The sequence below is a fragment of the Malus sylvestris genome, chromosome 11 (assembly GCF_916048215.2).
Source record: "Malus sylvestris chromosome 11, drMalSylv7.2, whole genome shotgun sequence".
NCBI classification, from domain to species: Eukaryota; Viridiplantae; Streptophyta; class Magnoliopsida; order Rosales; family Rosaceae; genus Malus; species Malus sylvestris.
The window spans coordinates 11,055,405-11,079,136 of NC_062270.1; the positions used below are offsets into that span (position 1 = coordinate 11,055,405).

Below are 23,732 nucleotides of genomic sequence, written 5' to 3' on the forward strand. Positions count from 1 at the left end.
TGGAGTTGATTAACTTCAATGTTCTGATGTTGTTGTTGCTAGTGAGAATAAAAGAACTTCGGCGCAATGTGCTTGGTGTTGTCTTCCTTGATGTATCCCTTTTTCAACTGCTCAATACATGCTGCATTGTCTTCAAAGATCATTGTAGGATGGCCAATGGCAGCAGAAAGACCACTAGTGCTTCAAATATGTTTCACTACTGCTCTCAACCAAAAGCATTCAAGCGAGGCTTCATGCAAGGCGAGAATTTCAGCATGGTTCGAAGAAGTCGCAACTAGCGTTTGCTTGCTAGACCTCCAAGATATTGGGAGTGTCTTCAACGGTAAAGACATATCCTGTTTGAGAATGTGCCATATGTGTGGATCAAACAGATAACCAGCATCTGCGTAACCAACGAGGTGAGAATCAACCCAAAGATCGAGGGGGGTGGTGGCTCATCTTGAGGATTCGTGGGTGCAGAACAAGCCCAAATTCATCGTCCCATTGAGGTTGCGGAAAATATCTATAACACCATTTTAGTGTCTGCGTGTAGGCGCATTATTATATCTTGCCAAAAGATTAACAGCGAATGAGATGTCGAGTCTAGTACATTGAGCCAAGTACAATAAAGCACCAATTGCACTTAGGAATGGAACTTCAGGCTCTAAGATCTATTCCTCATCCTCCTTGGGACGGAAGGGATGTCATTTAGCATCTAGAGTTCGAACGTCTATAGGAGTACTCGAATGCTTCACTTTATCCTCATTAAAACATCGCATCACCTTCTGGGTGTAGTTCAATTGATGTACTAGGATTCCATCTAATCAGTGCTCATTCTCCAGGCTAAGGTAATATCGAGTTTTGCCAAGATCCTTTATCTCAAATCCCAACTTTAAGTGAGAGGCAATTTCCTCAACCTCTTCGAGAGTTTCGATAAGGTATGTCGTCGACATAAACTGCATCGATTGCAAATTCGAGATGTGACTTCTTGATGAACATGCATGGGCATAGATCATTGTTCACATAACCATGACTTGTCAAATATTCACTCAGACGGTTATACCACATTCGTCCGGATTGTTTCAATCCGTAGCGTGATCTCCTCAATCTAATCAAGAGGGTGTTCTGTGATCTAGAACTATTTGAACTAGTCAATGGAAGTCGTATGAAAATTTTCATGTAGATTTCCATATCTACATACTCAGTCTTTTCTTCTTTGTTTTCTTTATTATTTTATTATTCCTTCTTTATTCTATATTTAAAAGAAGGTTTGACAAAAAAAATGATAAATCTATCCCACTATCTTATGTTTTTCCACACTTTTAATTAAAAAATTTAGTGACATATTTATCGTTTTGTACAAGGACTTTTAGACCTAAATCACTTTACAAATTTATCATAATATTCTTATAAGAACAATATTTGGCTACTTGACTAGGAGTCTATAAAAAAATAAAAATAAACAAACTAGGAGTTTCTACTCAAAATTGCTTGTTGTCAATCTATTGATTTTCGTATTTGTAATCAAATTCGTTCATATCATAAATCACCTTATAAAGATCGTTTCTGCAAAAAATCAATTAAAACTAAAATCGATTAGTAATAGAATTGTATAAAAAAAACAAATGAACATAATAGGTACAAGCTTACAACTATTCCAGCAGTTATGGAAGAAAGTAGTAGGGTACCCATCAGGCCCTGGAGAGATTTTTCAGTGTTCCCATCACATGAAGTGAAACATCACTTACCTTTATATAAATGATGGATTATGTGTGTTAAAAGATTAATAACTTAAAAATTAAAAAATTTCATCATTTACATAAAAAAACACATGAACTTTGAACGGGCCAATAGAGAAAGAAGCGAAATTACACACTGATTCTATAGGAATAAAAATTAAAAAGTTAGTCAACATTAGTCAAAAGTAATTTTACAAGACACGTGGCTAGAATATGTAGGCTCTCATTTGCCAGGCCATCTCCTGTTTCCCTCTCTATTGAGAAAGTTTCCATTGTGACCGGGACACGTACACCGTGTTCCGGGTGTATCACCCCTTCGGTCACAAAAATCTCTCTCTCTCTCTCTACCTTCCCTAACAAGTTTCCGCTTTCCCCCTTCATTTTTCAGTCCGTCGCTTCCACTCCCCAATTACAAACCCAGTCTCAGCAGCAAAAGAAAAACAACCACTCTGCCACCATTCTCTCCGAGCAGCGCAGAGAGCTCATGGCGGCCCAAACTCTGGACTCCGATCACGAAAAGAGGCCGATCATGGATGATCGTACGGACGGAGACGACCTCGACAATATTCTCTCCGAGCAACGCAGGGAGCTCATGGCGGCCCAAACTCTAGACTCCGACTTCGAAATGGCCTTCAAGCTCCAAATGCAGGAAGCCATGATCGCCTCTCTCGCCCTCGTACCCTCTTCGAGCTCGCACAACTCTCCACCGCCGTCGCCGCCTCACGAATGCTCAAACGACGCCGTCTTGGACATAGCCGCCGCTCTGATGCTCGAGGACGTCGAGCGATTCGCTCAGGAGCTCCAGGACCACGAACGCACGGTATTGGAAATGATGAAGGCGAAAGAGGATCTCAGCCGTCGGATTCACGATCAGAAGTTCGCCGTCGAACTCCGCGACGTGCCCGAGGACTATTGGGCCCAGCACGGCGAGTATTACCAGCGTCCGTACTGTACGGACGGCGCGTCATCATCAAAACCTGCGCTGGTGGTGGAGACTGAGAATTTGAGGCTGTATTGCAAGGGTTTGGTGAGCGAGGAGATGGTTAGGGATGTCAAGTCCGTGGTGGCCGGGGTGGGTGTCGCGATCTGCGACCCGATGGACAATCTAATATTCGAGGCGAGGAAGAATCTGGAGGCGGTGGTTGACGGCGTCATGCTGAGCAATGAGGCGGCGGAGCTCGAGGCCATCATTGAAGGGCTTAACAATGCTCTCACTCTTGACTTGGAAGCTGTGACGTTTTTCTGTGATGACTACATGATTTACCAATATGTGAGTTTTAGCAATTAAACAACCGCTTTTTAATTATCAATCTTTTTGTTTTGTGAATTCAATTTAATATTTTTTGTGCTTTTTGTTTGGAATTATTGGGTGAAAGTTTGTGTGTTTTGTTAAAGACAATAGTGTTAGACTTTCTTGGCTTGTTGCAATCTTTGGTTGTATGAACTATTGGGTATTTTGGTATATGGGGCATTGCCACATTGTGTGGGTTTAGTGAGAAGTGTGACAAAGGTAATTGAATTGACAATTTCTAGTCTTACACTGTAGTTGTTGTTGTTGAACCGGGATATCAATCGTAGTGATTTGCTTTGTTGGTCTTTAGCTAAGTGGTTCGGTTGGGTTAATTGGTTTAAGTGCAAGGTAACAAATGTTGCTCCTTAATTTGTGAAAGTGATTGGGACTGTTAATTTAGCTGCAGAAGCTGCAAGGTCTAATCTCAAGCAATTTGATATTTGGGATTTGGAAGGAGAATTAACAGTTGTTTTGATAAACCCTATCCCGAAGTTTCAAATTGGCATGTTGAACATTGTGCTCTGTTTGCTGCTCGTGTGTTAAAGCCAGTTACTAGTTTCATAGATGGTTGTATTTTGGGTTTATGAATAAAGCATGCTTTAACTGAAAATTCCGATGTGGTGGCACTTACGTAGAAGATTGACATCTTACAAATACAGGTCACAAACAGAGTGCAACCTGGAAATAGCAAGGTTGCAACGTTAGTTAATCAAGTGGCTCTTCTACAGAAAAAATTTGAATATTGCAGCCCTTCTCTTGTGGCTCGTAGTGACATTAAGTTTGCACTTAAGATTGCAAGGGAGGCTATTGTTTCTCAGATCACCTGGCACGCAGAAACTAGCGAAGGAAAGAGTTTGAAGGAGACGTGTGTAATTTGCTTTGAAGAAATTGATGTTGCTGAAATGTTTACAATCGATGGTTGTCTACACAGGTATTGCTTCTCTTGTATGAAACAACATGTGGAAGTAAAGTTTCTGAATGGAATGGTGGCAGGGTGCCCTCATGAAGGCTGTAAAACTGAAGTGAATATTGATAGCTGCGCAAAATTCTTGGCACCTAAACTAGTTGAGGCTATTAGCCAAAGAATCAAGGAATCTGCTATACCTGTTACGGACAAGGTTTATTGCCCAAATCCGTGGTGCTCTGCATTAATGTCTAACAACGAGGTCTTAGAATATACCAAAACTTCTTTTGTCGGTGCTGAGAAATCTGGAGCCAGGAGATGCAAGAAATGTCTTTACTATTTTTGTATCAATTGCAAAGTTCCTTGGCACTTCAATATGAACTGCTATGACTACAAGCAATTACATCCCAATCCCTGCCCAGAAGATCAATTGCTGAACTCACTGGCTAAGAAGAAACACTGGCGTCAGTGCATCAAGTGCAGCAATATGGTCGAACTCGCAGAAGGTTGTTACCACATAACTTGCAGGTATTACTTCCCTCCTCTCGCCTCCTATCTGACTCATCTTTTAATTGTGTTGTTTTTGTGATCTTACATTATATTAGCAGTTTTTTGAGAGGGGAATGAAATGAGAAAATGATAAACAAAATATATAGTTAGTGAACTCAAGATGATCCAGCTTCTAGCAAGTTGACTACAAGAGCCAATCTATGCGTGCTGATCTAATTTACGTTCTTACATATTTCCTTTACTAGTTGCAAACTGTCTTTTCTCTTCTTGTTTTCTGGGTGCTGATATTTTTTTGCTTTACACCAATCATTGCGGTTTGTCCATGCTTGCATTGTCTTTGTAGATGTGGATACGAGTTTTGCTATACTTGTGGTGCTGAATGGAAGAACAAGAAAGCAACGTGTAAATGTAAAATCTGGGATGAGCATAACATCATACGTGAACAGCCACAGTGATGATCAGGATTACCATGACTCACTCTTGTGAGATTACAACTGAATATTTAAGCTAATAGTCATTGTTTTTGTGTTTTCCGTTGTTTTGGTTATTCGGTATGGAAAAAAGGTTGGTGTAAGATGAGGGAGAATGGTTTTAGAGGACCAAAATTGGCGATGCTAATCTAAATCATTGCCCAATTTTTGTAAATGTTTGGCACATTATGTTTTTGACACGCCCCGATCCTGTTGTTCCCTGAACACCAGGGTAGGTACGTGTTGGCCGACATCCGAAGGTGATGCAAACCATTACCATTTATGATGCATGAGAACAAGAAATAAATAAGACTTATAAATTTAAATATAATTAATGTACGAAAGATGAACATGTTCAGAACATACAATTAATTTAGAACACTAAATAGAAATAATATAAACTTGAATGAATGATGGGTCTTACACCGAGAGGACTCAAAGATGCCGATGTGGAAATGTCTTGACGTCGAGATTGTAAGCCTTGAATCTAAGTCCTAAGGGGGCGCAAAACAAACATGAGTGGATCAAGTTGATATATATAATAAAAATAGTTATCAACATACTAACCCTCAAAGTTTTATGAAAACTAATAGCATAATATGTAATAGGTTTTCCGAAAACCCTAGCATGTCATAAAACCTTTCATAAAACGTATCTCGTATATAGTGTGCTAACTAATGATATCATAATCGATTCGAAGATCCTTACATCATCCGACCCAAAGGCCAATACATAAATCTTCAATTGACCAGAAGGCCCTTACATTACCTGACTCGAAGGCCAATATAATATCTCCGGACCCGAAGGCCCTAACATCTTCTGACCGAAGCCAAGATAAGTATCGTCGCCCGTAGGCAGAACAATGACCACTAGATATGCACAAACCATTAAACATAATCTTTCCAAACATAAGTACATATATCTGAAAAACATCTTCATAGTATAAAGTCATCCATCATCTATACTATAAAGAAGTGTATAAAATCATATTCTAAATAGTATATCGTCATCCATCAGATATTCTACAAAAAGCATGGGTTCGATAGAAAATATGGTATTCCAAAATATTCTAAGCATGATAATCGTATAAGGTAAATCCAATTTACTCATCAAACGTTTTCATAAAACGTGCTCATTAAATCATGCTTTTTATGTATGCATTTATACTATTAAAACATGCATTTTAGAAGGGATCCACTAACAGACACTCTGTCGTTGTAGAGCCGTATGAAATAGGAATGATGAATTCGCCGCTAATAATTGTACCTAAGCACATAAGGCGTACAATTAATAAAACTCTACTCAAATGATTGAATATGAGAAAACAGATGTTAAAAACGGGTCCAAGACGTCGAAATTAGCCTAGGATGGATCTCGGACAAGAACCCAAAAAGCCAACAAAGGCAATGTTGATGTTAACCGGTCAAAGTCAACGGGTCGGGTCAAACCAGGTCTAGGCTTGGGTTGGAAACAAGTTGGGCTTAGCCATGCACAGCCAGTTCAAATTGAACAGCCACGACAAGCACATCCAATTATTCGTGAACAGCCAAGGCAAGCACATCCAATTATATGTGAACAGCCACGGCAAGCACATGCAATTATTTGTGAACAGCCACGGCAAGCACATCCAATTATACATGAATAGCCACGGCAAGCTCAACCAATTATTCGTGAACAGGCAAGGCAAGCACATCCAATTATACGTGAATAGCCACGACAAGCACACCCAATTGTACATTAACAGCCACGACGGGTGCGACCACGACGATGATCATAGTCAGATTACAACTGAAAATATTTAGGCTAATAGTCTTTTTTTTTTTTTTTTTGCGTTTTCTTTTCATTTTGTTAATGTTTGGCACATTAATACATGGCATTTCTATCCTGCACACATTACTGTGCTCATCAAGTGAGCATGCCCCAAATGAAATCAAATGCTAGCCTTTGATTTTTGTGATGAGTTGAGGCCGGCCGATGCTTGGCCCGGTCCTAGGACAATCGGCCCTATAAGTTGGAAGATCCGTGCTTAGTTAGCCGAATCAATAGACTTAGTTCAGTCTTACCAGTGGCCCAGAATTTCTGTAAAACAGGCCTATTCAATCTATCATGTATGAAGAAGTGAATGTCAACGTCTGAATTTTGTCCACGTTGAAAAGTAAAAGACGGATTTTGTCCACTTTTGCCTTCAGTGACAAAATTTAGAAGTTAATGTCCATTTCTTACTTCCACATTTATTTAATTTAATGAATTATCTAATTCAATTCAGTTTTAGATACCCAACGAGATCTACTATCATAGAGGTAAACAACATACTCCTCTCGCGAATAAAAGTTGCGTTCAAACTTCATACATTGAAAACCATAACAAGTTTAATATTCTGAGTCTTTTTTTATTTTATTTTCATACAATAATATATTTGTTGTAGGCCTAATTTACTGAATTATTCTAGAGGGAATAGGGAGAGGGGGCTGGTGGCAAGAGAGAGTAGAGAGATTTAATTATGAGGTGTATTGTTACCATCCCATTGTGCCTTTATTTATAGTAATAGGGGATGTTAATTCTTTACCCTAAACCCTACAACTCTAATAGGATAATATCTAACCCTAGATAATCTTCTAAAGATATCTCAAATACTTTAGGATTTACACAATCACATTCCTATATTAAATATGACTGCAACACTCCTCATTGAGTGTGTAAATACTTTAACAAAACATCGCATCAGGTCTTCAACAGATGAAGTAGATCAGTTGATGAAGTCCATCGGCCCAATGGGCGAATAGGAGTCTCGAATTAAAGAAAGTATGCATTGGTAATAAAACTCACAAAACCTTGTTATGGTAAAACCTAAAGAGGTACAAAACCTATAGACTAAGGAGAAAAGTGATAAGTATGCATAATATCTAAAACAAACGTCATATGGGACGAAAGTAATGAACCTCAAAGAGTATGCTGATCCCATAATAGTTGCCTCATCAAAACCTCGTTAGGTAGCAAAAACCTAGTAAAAAAAACAAAAAAGTACATTAAGATCAAATGAGTATACTTCGAGATACTCCCTATGAGTTAGACATGATTTCTAAATAAGAGAACTATAAGCAATTCAACTCAGATAATTTACGCATACCGATTATTTGGTCGAGTTTCTGAAAAGTAGACTTAGGCAATGACTTGGTGAAGGGATCGGCCAGGTTGTCATGGGAACGGAGTTGCTTAACTTCAATGTTTTGATGTTGTTGTAGCTGGTGAGAATAAAAGAACTTTGGTGCAGTGTACTTTATGCTGTCTCCCTTGATGTGTCCTTTCTTGAACTGTTCGATACATGCAGGTCAACGACAGTAGAAATACCACTATTGCTTCGAATATGTTCCACGACTGCTTTCAACCTAAATCATTCGCGCGAGGCTTCATGCAAGGCAAGAATCTCAACATGGTTTGAAGAAGTCGCAACTAGTGTTTGCTTGGTATACCTCTAAGATATTAAGGTGTCTTCAACAATAAAGACATATCTTGTTTGAGAATGTGCCATATGTGGATCAAATAGAGAACCAGCATCTACGTAACCAACAAGGCGATAATCAACCCGAGGGACTGAGGGGGGTGGCAGCTCCTCTTGAGGATTCTTGGGTGTAGAACAAGCCCAAATCTGTCGTACCCTTGAGGTAGCGGAAAATGTTTATAACATTATTCCAGAGTCTACATGTAGGCACATTATTGTATCTTTCCAAAACGTTAACAACGAAGGAGATGTCGGGTTTAGTGCATTGAGTCAAGTACAATAAAGCACCAATTGCACTTAGGTATGGAACTTCAGGCTCCAAAATCTTTTCCTCATCCTCGTTGGGACTGAAGAGATCTCGTTTAGCATCTAAAGTCCGAACGACCATAGTTGTACTTGAAGGATTTGCTTTATCCTCATTAAAACGTCGCATCACCTTTTGGGTGTAGTTCGATTAATGTACAAGGATTCCATCCGATCAGTGCTCGTTATCTAGGCCGAGGTAATATCGAGTTTTGCCAAGATCCTTTATCTCAAATCCCGACTTTAGTGAGAGGCAGTTTCCTCAAGCTTTTTGGAGCTTGAAATTGGTAAGAATGTGTTATACTCATTGTAAGCTTCAATTTGGTATAAGTTTCATGAGTTTTGGTGCAAAAATGAAAAAGTTATAAGGATTTTAAGATTTTCCAGTTTCCGGCGACGGCGACGGTCATCGGAGTTCGAAGGAAGAAGACAGAGAATATTCCGTCAAACTTGACACAATATTCTAATGTCGTCAAGTAGATTTAACAGTTTCTGTTGCTTTTTAACGGAATATTTCTAACGGCAGTTAGGTTTCCGTCAGGGTTACCCGCGCGTGGGGCATGTCTGGTCGTGGCTTGGCCAGCGCATGGCGGTGCGTGGGTGGTCGGAAATTTTTTCTAAAAATATGGGGATGTTCGTGAGGTTGTGGAGATCACGTTGGTATATTTAAACACCCCATTTGAGCAATGTATGAGAAGTTATTAACTAGTTTTGTCTATGTGTTTTAAATAACATTTATTTAGTTATTTCGCATATAGGTGAGACCTATGCCGAGGATGAGTGCAGTAAAGGGTGACTCGGGTGCTACGACCCTTCGACATACCAATGAGTGGGCTTTTGGTTTTTAGTATATATTTATATACTTGATATTTTCCTAGAAAATGCGTTTAAATGAAAGTATGCTTTGGAATGCCATGCATATAAATTTATATTCAGCATATGAATTAGTATATGATGTATAATATGAATTGGTTTTGTGGATGCTCAGGTAAGTACCAGGTGAGTTATGTTTAGTTATATGAGATATTGATAACGTGAGACATGATTGAGAGCTCATGAACCTGCACCCCGGGTGATTGTAATTTAGCCAAAGATATGGTACATGCCTGTTTATGATGTCACCTTTCGCACCGTTTGCTCACATTGGATCAATTTAGGTGCACAGTCTTTTCGTACAGACCATTATAGGTGGTTCCGACCATCACAAATGTAGGGCATCTTTGGGTGTTGTTTAATTAGTACTTGTCTTTTGGACTGAACTTAGGCTACTTACGTTCTGATTGCGTATTTGCACATTTTTTAGCACTTGTCTTAACTAGTACTCTTATGAGTTGGTTTTCATTTATCCGTATTCTCTATTATCATTATTGCTTCTGCACTGTGCACATGGCTACGTCACCCTTACGTGACGGCCAGCATGCCCTGATTCGGGTTGGGTGTGTCACTAATAAATATTTTTAAATATTTTAAAACCCGGTGTTGGTTGTAGCCGACACTAATAATTATTTTTAAATATTTTAAAACCCAGTGTCAGTTGTAGCCGACACGTTGGTGTTCTTTATATGCCATGCCCCGTGTCTTCTTCTTCCTCTCTCACGTATTTCTTATTCGTTCTTTTGCAACTTCATTTATTCCTTCTTCTTCACAATAAGTTTTTCTTGCTTCTAGTATTTTTATTTTCTCCTCTTATGTTTAATTTTTGTTTACAATTTAATTTTGTAGGGATTTTATATGAACTGGTTGAGTACATAAAGAATTGATCGACAACATAATTCTTCCATTATTCAGGTTTTTATCACTAAATTTCTTAATTTTTAAATTGTATAATACACAAGTTTATTTATTTAAAATTTTTAATTTCAGTAATTAGATAAATCTGTAGTATTTATGTTAAGTTAATAAATATTTAGTTAAATGAATTGATTTTGTCACTTGAATTGTTATGAGAAAATGCAAATAAATAATATTTAAAATTTTGGGGAGAAATGTAAAATTTTGAAGGAATTTTTAAATTGTGACAAAATTTTTGGGGTTAAAATTTTGGGGGGACTTTTGCCGCCATTCTTAGTGCCGTCGGTTATATTCGACGGTAATAGTTCAATATCTTTTTTTAAAAAGCTTGTTGTCGGTTTTAACCAATAATAATACAAATTTTCCATAATAAAACTCATCCATCTCTTCCTTGCACCGCTGCCTTCTCCCATCCCCCTTTCCATCTCATCTGCTCCTTCTTTCCTTCTCCTTTCCTTTCTCCCCTTCTCCTGGATGAATAATTCAAGGATCAACATTCCAAAACCAGTACGTTTTAAATTATTTATATTACGTTCAATTTGTGTTTTAAATTTTGATTATGTTATTAAATCAGTTTGTTTTAATTTTTTTAATTATTATGCACAACACCATAAGGTCGCACCGTATTTCAGATATCATCACGCCTAACCTGTAATTGCATAGAAGTAACTGCAAAGCGAAACAAACTGCAGGAAGCTGGCTTGCTGATCTAGCTAACAGAAATCAGAACTTCTTGATGAAGTCATCCACATGCTGACTGACTTCGTCGGCCTTCTCCTGGTTAATGAAGTGAGTCGCATCTTCTATCACAACCACCTTTTGCAAAAATGACACATCCCTTTTGAAGCCACCTTTCTGTATGTAGGCCTAGACGCCTGGGATATGATAGGTGATGTCCAGGTCGCGCATGACAAACTTAATCGGTACCTTGATTTGTAGCCCCGTCCATGGTCCGGTAAACTCCCAGGTTCTGCAACAACAAAGAAAATACGAAATTATTTCCAATCTAAGATCATGCTTTTGATAAATCAAAGAGAATTCAAAAGGGTATGTGGTATGTACATACAAGTTCAAAGCTCGATAGTAATTCAATCCTCCAGTAAATCCCGACTTGCTGAACTTGCTGACAAAATAGTTAACATCCAGAAATCGAGACAAGTTTTTGATTTTTTTATTTATTAATAGTTAGTGGTGTGGGCGACACTATTTGGTTATTTTATTAAGGAGTAATTAGGTTTTCATCCTTATTTTTACTACTCTATTGATTAAAACCTTATTACTTATCAATTTTTGATCAAGGTCCTTTGTATTAATAATATCATTAATTATTTCAATAATAAAATATTTTTTATTTATAAATATATTCATTTAATATTAAAAATGTTACAATTAGTATATTTATATTTATGGCTAAATTTTTTATCATATATTTTTATTTTTAGTTTGTCCCATTTTTAATTTGCAACCCTTTTTTAATTTGTACCAATTTTCCTTTCAATTTTAATTTGTACCCATATATTAATTTCTTTTTGTGCCCATATTTTTTAAAGTTTTGTTTGTATTGTACCCATATTTTTTTATTTATTTGTACCCATTTTTATTTTTGCTAAATGTACCCATTTTGAAGAATGTACCCATGTTTTGATACAATAATTTTTTGGTTATTTTGTATGAATGTACCCATGTTTACACACACACACACACAATAGTATATTTATATTTTAATATTTTTAATCCCACAAATTATGTTTTTTATTTAAAATCTCATTAATATAAACAACTATAAATTTTAATTTTTAATTTAAAAAATATAGTAACGTACATAGAAATAAATTATCAATTAATTTTAGGGACTTAGATCAAAAATTGAAAACCAACAAAGTTTCAGTCAAAGATTGTTCATAACTAGGGACCGCATCCAAAGTCTCCCTTTTATTAATCGAATTCTTAGGTGGTGTCGGTTAGGATCAACACCAAACTGCTTCATCCAACAATGGTTGTTAGTATTTAATGTCACTTGTATCCGATGTTAGATTTGACATCACTTTTAATCCACACTACTATCATTTTTTTTTTAATATTGCTTTCCTTCCTTGTGGCGGATTAAGGGGACTAACCGGCATCAAAAGCCTTTTCGTGACACTAGCAATGGTGTTGGTTCTATTATTTGACATTGCATGAGTTTATATCAGTTTTTGCCCAAATATCCGTTAGCAATTATGTTTTCTTGTCGGTTTTTGGATCACTAGTTATAGGTAATTTTGTGGTGGTGTCATTTCCTCAGCAAGAAAATAGTTTTGATCGAGAAGTTTTGCATCAATATTAAAATCCTCAATTGTTTTCTTCAAGAGCAAAAATATCTCATATCATCAGGGTTGAAAGCAAAAGCATCTCATATCATGCTTTTCTCCTGTATTTTTCTTTGCCCTTGCTCTTACTTACAGGACAAGGAGAAAAAGAGTAATCAGTCGGAACCTGAAATCAAACTTCCAGTCAGGAAACTGACTGCCTGGGACATTTGCTTGATTGCTTACCTAGTGTGGAGCCAAAGATAATCAAGAAAAATATGGAGGCGATGCGTGAATTTTTGGGTGAAGTAGACAAAATTACCCTCGAGGCACACATGAACTCCCACGCGCAAGCAGTGGATAATCACAGCTCAATTAAGGTCAAAAGTAATCAAAATAGATATTTATTCAAAACCTATTTCATCAATCCTCATCAAATCCTCCCCACAAGGTGACCCCCAATTATTCATTCAAATTAGGATTGATTACCAAAATTAATTGATTAATTTCCTAATTAATTGATTAATTTCCTAATTAATTGATTAATTTTATAATTAATGTCCTAATTGATTGCAATATATTATTTTGACATAATATCTTGCAATTAGAGCCAAAAACCACCATAAGTGGCCGGACTCCTTTTCTCCAAAGAGGGCCGACCACACCCTTATAAATAGCCCTCATTTTCTCCAAAAACCTAAGTTCAATTCTCTTCTAAAATTCTTCAAATTTCATTAAACACTTTTCCCTCAAATTCTAACTTTGGCATCAGAGGTTCTTCCGCCAAAGCCCCCCTCACCCCCTCCCCCAAATTCATCGTGGGCGTGTGAGGCTCTTGGCCTTGACCTAAGGTGTTAATTGTTTTAAAAGTGCATTTTCGTCCAAGAAGAAGAGGGCCGAAATTTGAATCCACACCTAGCATTGCTCTCGAGTAGTCATCTTCAACTATTGATATGTCTCGGATTTCCTTAGCAAATATCTCATAATAGTTGATATGATGTTGCCTCTTTACACTGAAGCTACCAAGCATGGATAAGTCGCTTAGAAGCAATGTTTTGAAGGATCATTCAAAGGTAAAGATTCTGCACCACTTCTGCTACACAAGAGACTAAAGCAGAATGATCAATGATGAGCCCGCAGAAGTTCAAGTATGACGTCGATATGCATTAGCCTAAAGAATTTGAAATCAGGAGGAGATACTTATCAGGATGAGCATCCAAAACTGATCAAGATTTTAACAAGTCAATCAAAGACTTATGGTCATCCAAGGGAGAGTGTTGTAAATGAGTGGATGCCCACTCAACAAAAGAGGATGAACGTGGTGGCAAATAAAAAAAGGAAAACTAATGAAAATAACTTGAAAACTTTGAGTTTTATTCAAAATGATAAAAAGATGTTGTAAGTGAATAGTACCAAAAATGACTTTTTAAAGTAAAAATATCATTTTCCTTAAAAGTAAATAATACTAAAAATGTTTCGTTAAAATTTCCAATAAAAAAAGGGGGACCAAATATGGTGGCTGCGCGAAAGCAGCACTTTGGTTTTTTAAATATCATTCCTTTGCCTATAAATAAGAAAGAGGAACACACAGGTAAGGTATAAAATATCGATGATATCGAAAATATCGGTAGTTCAAAAATAAGGAAATTTCGATGGAAATATCGGGATATTATCGATATCGATAAAAATTGAATAAAAATCACGGAAATTTTTATTGAAACTTTGTAGGATGTTTATTTAGTCAATTATCTATTAGTTTATCACAAAAAATTGGAAGAAAATGAATTGCATGATAGATATAACTGATTTAAGTTGATTATATAGTGAGCTGGCAAACATTGTGAGTGTAGAAAATATGTAGTAATTAATGAAAGAAGCTTAAACATACCATAATCATTTATATATAATGAATTAGTACAATATTTTATACTTTATACATTGCATGGTAAGATACATGAGTGACTTAGCAAGGTCTAAAATATCGATGATATCGGAAATATCGGTAGTTCAAAAAAATATCGGTAGTCCAAAAACACAGAAATTTCGATAGAAATATTGGGATATTATGAATATTTTAGACCATGCACATAGGCTATGTACAGATAAGCCATATGGCAGGAACAAAAGGAAGAAAGAAGGAGAGAAAAAATAGAAAGAAAATATGCGACTTATGTTTGTATTTCTATTGTTCCTATAAATGAAAATACTATTGGTATCCCGAAGACGTATTCCAATCACATTATATATAAAAAAACCTCATAAATTTTGTGTTTTGCTTCATTTATTTTACTACACGTACAGGGCTGATTTTACAACAAATTACAATATGGTAGGGTCTAAAAGAATAACAATCTGTTTAAAAGGTTAGTCAACCTTAGTCAAAGTAATTTTACAAGACACGTGGCTGAAAAATCTCTCCTGTTTCCTCTACCTTCCCTAACAAGTTCCGCTTTTTCCCCTCTTGATTTTTTTAGTCCGTCGCTTTCACTCCCCGAGTACAAACCCAGTCTCAGCAGCAAAAGAAAAACAACCACTCTGCCACCATTCTCTCCGAGCAGCGCAGAGAGCTCATGGCGACCCAAACTCTAGATTCCGATCACGAAAAGAGGCCCATCATGGATTATCGTACGGACGGAGACGACCTCGACGATATTCTCTCCGAGCAACGCAGGGAGCTCATGGCGGCCCAAACTCTAGACTCCGACCCCGAAAAGAGGCCGATCATGGATAACCATACGGGTGGACACGACCTCGACAATATTCTCTCCGAGCAACGCAGGGAGCTCATGGCGGCCCAAACTCTAGACTCCGACCTCGAAATGGCCTTCAAGCTCCAAATGCAGGAAGCCATGACCGCCTCTCTCGCCCTCGTACCCTCTTCGAGCTCGCACAACTCTCCACCGCCGTCGCCGCCTCACGAATGCTCAAACGACGCCGTCTTGGACATAGCCGCCGCTCTGATGCTCGAGGACGTCGAGCGATTCGCTCAGGAGCTCCAGGACCACGAACGCACGGTATTGGAAATGATGAAGGCGAAAGACGATCTCAGCCGTCGGATTCACGATCAGAAGTTCGCCGTCGAACTCCGCGACGTGCCCGAGGACTATTGGGCCCAGCACGGCGAGTATTACCAGCGTCCGTACTGTACGGACGGCGCGTCATCATCAAAACCTGCGGTGGTGGTGGAGACTGAGAATTTGAGGCTGTATTGCAAGGGTTTGGTGAGCGAGGAGATGGTTAGGGATGTCAAGTCCGTGGTGGCCGGGGTGGGTGTCGCGATCTGCGACCCGATGGACAATCTAATATTCGAGGCGAGGAAGAATCTGGAGGCGGTGGTTGACGGCGTCATGCTGAGCAATGAGGCGGCGGAGCTCGAGGCCATCATTGAAGGGCTTAACAATGCTCTCACTCTTGACTTGGAAGCTGTGACCTTTTTCTGTGATGACTACATGATTTACCGATATGTGAGTTTTAGCAATTACACAATCGCTTTTTAATTATCAATCTTTTTGTTTTGTGAATTTAATTTAATATTTTTTGTGCTTTTTGTTTGGAATTATTGGGTGAAAGTTTGTGTGTTTTGTTAAAGACAATAGTGTTAGACTTTCTTGGCTTGTTGCAATCTTTAGTTGTATGAACTATTGGGTATTTTGGTATATGGGGCATTGCCACATTGTGTGGGTTTAGTGAGAAGTGTGACAAAGGTAATTGAATTGACAATTTCTAGTCTTACACTGTAGTTGTTGTTGTTGAACCGGGATATCAATCGTAGTGATTTGCTTTGTTGGTCTTTAGCTAAGTGGTTCGGTTGGGTTAATTGGTTTAAGTGCAAGGTAACAAATGTTGCTCCTTAATTTGTGAAAGTGATTGGGACTGTTAATTTAGCTGCAGAAGCTGCAAGGTCTAATCTCAAGCAATTTGATATTTGGGATTTGGAAGGAGAATTAACAGTTGTTTTGATAAACCCTATCCCGAAGTTTCAAATTGGCATGTTGAACATTGTGCTTTGTTTGCTGCTTTTGTGTTAAAGCCAGTTACTAGTTTCAAATCAATATGTTAGAATTTTATACGTAACTCATCAAGGAAGCATATCCAGAAAACCCATGTGTTTCATAGATGGTTGTTTTTTGTGTTTATGAATAAAGCATGCTTTAACAGAAAATTCCGAAGTGGTGGCACTTGCGTAGATGATTGACATCTTAAGAATACAGGTCACAAACAGAGTGCAACCTGGAAATAGCAAGGTTGCAACGTTAGTTAATCAAGTGGCTCTTCTACAGAAAAAATTTGAATATTGCAGCCCTTCTCTTGTGGCTCGTAGTGACATTAAGTTTGCACTTAAGATTGCAAGGGAGGCTATTGTTTCTCAGATCACCTGGCACGCAGAAACTAGTGAAGGAAAGAGTTTGAAGGAGACTTGTGTAATTTGCTTTGAAGAAATTGATGTTACTGAAATGTTTACAATCGATGGTTGTCTACACAGGTATTGCTTCTCTTGTATGAAACAACATGTGGAAGTAAAGTTTCTGAATGGGATGGTGGCAGGGTGCCCTCATGAAGGCTGTAAAACTGAGGTGAATATTGATAGCTGTGCAAAATTCTTGGCACCTAAACTAGTCGAGGCTATTAGCCAAAGAATCAAGGAATCTGCTATACCTGTTACGGACAAGGTTTATTGCCCAAATCCGAGGTGCTCTGCATTAATGTCTAACAACGAGGTCTTAGAATATACCAAAACTTCTTTTGTCGGTGCTGAGAAATCTGGAGCCAGGAGATGCAAGAAATGTCTTTACTATTTTTGTATCAATTGCAAGGTTCCTTGGCACTTCAATATGAACTGCTATGACTATAAGCTATTAAATCCCAATCCCTGCCCAGAAGATCAATTGCTGAACTCACTGGCTAAGAAGAAACACTGGCGTCAGTGCATCAAGTGCAGCAATATGGTCGAACTCGCAGAAGGTTGTTACCACATAACTTGCAGGTATTACTTCCCTCCTCTCGCCTCCTATCCGACGCATCTTTTAATTGTGTTGTTTTTGTGATCTTACATTGTATTAGCAATTTTTTGAGAGGGGAATGAAACGAGAAAATGATATACAAAATATATAGTTAGTGAACTCAAGATGATCTAGCTTCTAGCAAGTTGACTACAAGAGCCAATCCATGCATGCTGATCTAATTTACGTTCTTACATATTTCCTTTACTAGTTGCAAACTGTCTTTTCTCTCTTTTTACCTGCAAATAGAAAAGTTTTATCTTCTTGTTTTCTGGGTGCTGATATTTTTTCGCTTTACACCAATCATTGCGATTTGTCCATGCTTGCTTTGTCTTTGTAGATGTGGATACGAGTTTTGCTATACTTGTGGTGCTGAATGGAAGAACAAGAAAGCAACGTGTAAATGTAAAATCTGGGATGAGCGTAACATCATACGTGAACAGCCACAGCGATGATCAGGATTACCATGACTCACTCTTGTGAGATTACACCTGAATATTTAAGCTAGTAGCCATTGTTTTTGTGTTTTCCGTTGTTTTGGTTATTTGGTATGGTATAAAGGTTGGTGTAAGATGAGTGAGAATGGTTTTAGAGGACCAAAATTGGCGATGCTAATCTAAAACATGCCCAATTTTTGTAAATGTTTGGCATATTATGTTTTCCTCCTGTATTTAGCGTGCATCCTCTTTATGTTTTGAGATCAATTCTGTCTTCTGTTCAATCTATATGCTGAATCAAGACGGATGCCAAGTTGAAGTTAAAGGGGTTAGTCGTGGAGGAAACTTTATTTTACCTTCAGCATGACAAAATTTAGGAAGTTACGTCATTTTCTTGCTTCAATAAAGTTAGTGAATTATCTAATTCAATTCAATCCTAGACACCAAACAAGGTGTCAAGATCCTATCTTATTGGGCTTTGCTCATTTAAGTACAATAAGCCCATTTAGGTACAACTTATATGTATTTAGGTCTCTTGCTTCTCATTTGAGAACCATGAATGAAAATATTGAATATTTTAGTTTTATCTTCTCTCTCTAGTTCTCCACCTTCTTTCTCTATGGATTCCATCATTCCTATCCTGGAAGCTCTCTCTCCTACCATTCAACTTTAACAATTTTGGCATGGTTGAACCCTAAATGTGATGTAACCACCACAGGGTGGTTCATAGGTTAGAGATGAATTTCAAGTCTGTATTCTACACGGCACATCTTGAGTTCTATTTTTAATGCTGGTGAATCACATGATGGTGGTTAGAGAAGGCTACAATATCTCTGTGAGTTTGCATGGCCTCTACAAGGGTGTGCCCTAGTTTTCTGTATCCATGTGTGAATGTGGTTGAAATTATGTAAAACTAATTTTAGTAGATTAAAATAACCAATCAACCAATATATATGCATCCCAAAAATAGAGAGAGAGAGAGAGAGAGAGAGAGAGATTCTCACATGTAGATGTAGGCTTGTAGCCTGTGGGTGTGATTCTAGATTCTTCCAACCTATATGATGTGTGTCCATCAATCATTATTATTATTATTATTATTATTATTGTGTAGTATTATTTATTTGATCAGATTAGTAATATTATAGGGAATTGGATTTTATTCGGAGAATGGGGATCTTCATGAGAAGCCCATCTAAGTTGTTTAAATTTAATTCAACGGTTGTAATTATCATAACTTTAGAGAGACCCTCATATTTAGAATTATTGAATCAAATTTTAACGGTCCAAATGAGTTGCTCAGGATCCTGAACTCAGAAAATGATCCAGTTCCATATTATAGGAGTGAGAGGACCACCAAACCACCAAAACGATCGATTCCACCACCATGCTCTATGGGGCCTTGTTTGCCCAAAAGTTTTTTAAGGGTCATCACTGTCATGTGCTAGTGCTACTACCACACTTTTGCTGATTTTTCCAATGCTCTTCAAGTCTTTATGATTCCATTTATTTGTTGAGCAGGATTTAACAAGATTGAAATTTGAGTGTTCTATGATGGACTCACTTTTTAGTGACAAATTCAAAGCCACAATATGCTTACATTATTGCTAAATTTAAAAATATTCAATATTTATATGTTCATCAAATAACGCCCGGAAAATTAGTTTGATTTAATTGAATTTTTTTTTTTTGAAAGTTTGAAAGAATTTCACACATTATTTTTAGTTTCTCACATAATCCTCTTTATTTATTGTTATCAGATTGAATAATTCAAATCAAATAAACACCCAGGATTAAATAAGGGCATGCAAGAGACTAAAAATGGTGTGATAATCACTTCCCTTTCGCTTAAGCATAAAATTACTTGAGTATCCGTGCAACCAAGAAGAAAATGTAGGATAATATAAATGATTATGATCATAATACCCATGTAACTTCAATCAATTAGATAATACCCAAATGCATCAAACACATATATCAATAAATAAAACAATAAAAAGGTAAAGGTAAAGAATGATCTAGCCTGTGATATCAAGAGAGGCGTGTTGTCATTGTCCTAAAACTGTAGACTCCTCCCTACGTGCCAATTATAACAGCTATCTACAACTCCAAAATACAACCCTTGAATCTCACAGAGTGTCTAATCCATAAGCACGATTACGGTAGACAGGGTGCCAAGTAGTGATCAATTGCCCATTGATGATCAAGATGAGTAGGAAGATAATAAAGATTTTATATGAGTGTTGTAGTTGGGAGAGAAGGAAGACATTTGAATCTATGTTAACGTAATTGTTCTGTTTGAGGAGTTCGCTATTTATAAAACTCTACATACCCCTTAATAAAAGACATGACTTCTCTAATGAATATGACTCTTCACATTTTTTATTTAAAATAATAATAAATAAAGTTTTGAATCTTTAAGAAAATAAAATAAATAACCAACAGAAAATAGATATTTTTGATGGTCAGAATGACTCACGGAGGCATCTCTGTCTCACCCTGGCTATCATTATGTGATTCACCAGCGTCGGGAATCGAATCCAGGACGTGTAATGTGAAATACGTGCATAAAATTTAAGGAAAACTAATGAAAAATGCTTGAAAACTTTGAGTTTTAATGATAAGGACAAAATAAAGGGTAAAGTGAATAGTACCAGGATTGACTTTTTAGTGTAAAAATGTGATTTTTTGTTAAAGTGAACATTACCGGGTGCTTTTCGTTAAAGTGTGTTAATTAGATGAGACTAATGTTGACATCAGCATTGCCCGAAAGATGCCATAAAGAATTTTAGGGCGGAAAATACTTGTCATTTCTCCTTGCAAGCAACTTAGAGTTCAATGTGTACGCAGAAATTTATTTATTTGTAATTTTAATAAGCTACTTTTACATGTGAGTCGCATACATGCAAAAGAGACACTATATGTCCAGATTATTGTATGCGTCTATTATATTACTAGTGATGTCATTCTTTGTCTATTTTTGTTGGAAGAGAATGATTATTTACATCCTCTATCTTAAGCTTTGATTATTAGATTAAAATGATGATGGGTGACTGATTGTGTTAGTTTGTTTTCCCTTCTATTCAAAAGCTAGAAAAGAGAATATTGTGCTAATGCCGTTTGTATGTTTATATTTGGCCTATTCTGAACATCATTTATACTCATAAGCTTAGATAAATTCGGGTAATAGCCACTCAGTACTACATTCTGGTGGTATTCCTCTTCGTTTAGAAGTGAGAGGTCTTATGTTCAAATCTCGTAGATGGCGAATTCGATATCAAATTAGATTGCTCATTGTGTGGCTTAACCGAACTTCCCCTCCCCTTAATGTAAAAATATCGATGTACTAAAAAAAAAAAAAATATCAACTTCATATACCGTCGTTAGGGCCGGCCCTAGAGCAAAAACTAAATTAGGTCCTTGTCACTGTAAAATTTCCATAATACCTAAATGTGTTGCAGCTGCCATTTTCGTTATCTCTGTCATTTTTGTGTCACGTCTCACCTTCACACCCAAAGATGGTTATTTTTCTACCAGGACTAAAAGTTTTATTTGTAGGTACTCTAAATAAGGTAATTCTTTCTGGAGTCCATTCCGCCGGTCGCTCTTTCGTGGCCTACCTCCTGGACCGGCGTTGACCATGGTAGTATTGCATCTTCGGTGCAAATTCTCATTAAAAGAAACACTTTTAAATAGATTATGATCGATTTGCCGTTTAATACTACGGTTTAGTGATATTTCTCTTCACTTGTAAATGAGAGGTCTTAGGTTCAATTCTCACTCAAAACGAATTTGAACCAGGTTATTGCTAGCCAATTGTGAGGCTAAACCCATCTTCTCCCTTTAGTGTAGATAGTATCGCTTGTTTAAAAAAAAAAATTATGATCGATTTATATACCCTAGTAAAGAATGGTAGACTCGTTAACCTAACAACTACAAATATGAACCCAAACACATCATTTTGCAAGAAGTCCCATTTTACAACCTTAAAAGAAAAAGTCTCATGTTACATAATTCCTAATTAATTTACATAGACTAACATAGGTACAAACAAACGTTTTACATGGTGTCTTACTTACGGGTTTTTATATTGTGCACCAGGTTTTTCTCTTATGCATCGGAATTTTAGACTGCTGAATTTTTTTGGACTCTTTGACCAAATAAAAAAGAAGAAGATCGTGATCCTTTAATATTTGGTACATGTCGTAAACTAGAGCATGGTAGCATTTTCAATCACACATTCTTTGAGTAAAACATTGTAACATCCCACATCGTTCATGAGAGTGGATCCTGTAAGCCATATATATATATATATATAAATATATATTATATTATCATCTCTACCTAGCATAAGCCATTTTGGGAGCTCACTGACTTTAGGTTCTATCGGAACTCCGAAGTTAAGCGAGTTCGCGCGAGAGTGTGAGGACATGGTCGGGGCTCAAAGCGGATAATATCATGCTACGAAGCGGATAATATTATGCTACGACGGAGTTAAGCTCGAGATGTAATAAGGGCTAGACGAGGATGTGACAAACATATTCTAAGCTATTGTCCGCGTTTTACTTTTTGGTACCACTCTATTCCATTCATATTACAACAACTTCACAAGCCATGGACTAAACTCACCAATCAAACACTAAAAATAAAAAATTACTATTACTATTATTATCTTAGACAGAGAGAGATCAGGGACAACCAAACCCGTACAAGTGTGCATAGCATTATTATTTTTCGTTATTGTAGTAAAGCATCATTTGCAATTCAATTGGAGTTTTGATTCTTAACTTAAATTTGTAAATATTAGTTTTAAAACTTGTTGGAATATTAATCATTTTAGATAATTCCGTTAGAAATTCAACCACTTGTTTACTATTGATCCCTCTTTTTATTACAAATGTAAATTTTAACAAAGTCATCCAGACGAGAACGATTGTTATATTTTCGAATATTTCCATTGACGTGGCCGGCGCTGGCGCTGAAAGAAACGAGATAATCAGGATCGCGAGGAGAGAGAGATTGTGTGCAGGCGACAAAACGCAGATGATGGTCGTTACCACTGACCAACCGGCACTTCCACTATGTATTATTCTACTGACGCACTGTCAAAAACGGATCTCCACCGTTCATCTCTACCTCAGACCCACTTCTGGCCCCACTAGAATTACCAATTCCTCACTGCCCACGACACCAGATCCCACGCGATCCAAAAACAAACCATAAAAAATTACAGAAATAAATTCCATCAATAAAAAATGGGTAAAGAAGGATTAAATTTATAAATTAAATAACATGTAATCAATAAAAAATAATTATATTAATTTATATTCAGTAATAATTTAATTATCAATTTATATGTTAATTATTTTATAAAATTTAGTCTCGTAGTATTATTACAGTATCACCAGAAGGTAAAACGAAAAGTTTAGGTGAAAAGATTGCTCAAAACAAAAATAAAAAGCAAATAAAAACAAGAGTAAAAATATGAAATTTCCAGAAAACAAAAACGAAAATTCCACTGCAA

The 23,732-nt window shown here is 37.0% G+C and overlaps 1 protein-coding gene across 6 annotated transcripts; it reads left to right on the forward strand.

Moving 5' to 3' along the window:
- Window positions 1–1,997: 1,997 nt before the first annotated feature.
- On the forward strand, window positions 1,998–18,415 carry LOC126589756 (E3 ubiquitin-protein ligase RSL1-like). Of its 6 annotated transcripts, none has more exons than XM_050255141.1 (4): window positions 2,056–2,988; window positions 3,669–4,441; window positions 4,767–4,917; window positions 18,266–18,415. In XM_050255141.1, exons 1-3 carry the CDS (start codon window positions 2,203–2,205, stop codon window positions 4,876–4,878), a joined length of 1,671 nt encoding a protein of 556 aa, XP_050111098.1. In that variant the 5' UTR covers window positions 2,056–2,202; the 3' UTR covers window positions 4,879–4,917; window positions 18,266–18,415. The 6 variants fall into 6 exon arrangements, with proteins under 6 accessions (XP_050111099.1, XP_050111098.1, XP_050111096.1 ...); XM_050255139.1 differs by lacking the exons at window positions 3,669–4,441; window positions 4,767–4,917 and adding exons at window positions 15,525–16,238; window positions 16,986–17,758 and having other exon boundaries at window positions 2,056–2,274; window positions 18,115–18,415; XM_050255140.1 differs by lacking the exons at window positions 2,056–2,988; window positions 3,669–4,441; window positions 4,767–4,917 and adding exons at window positions 15,324–15,416; window positions 15,525–16,238; window positions 16,986–17,758 and having other exon boundaries at window positions 18,115–18,415.
- Window positions 18,416–23,732: the final 5,317 nt, after the last annotated feature.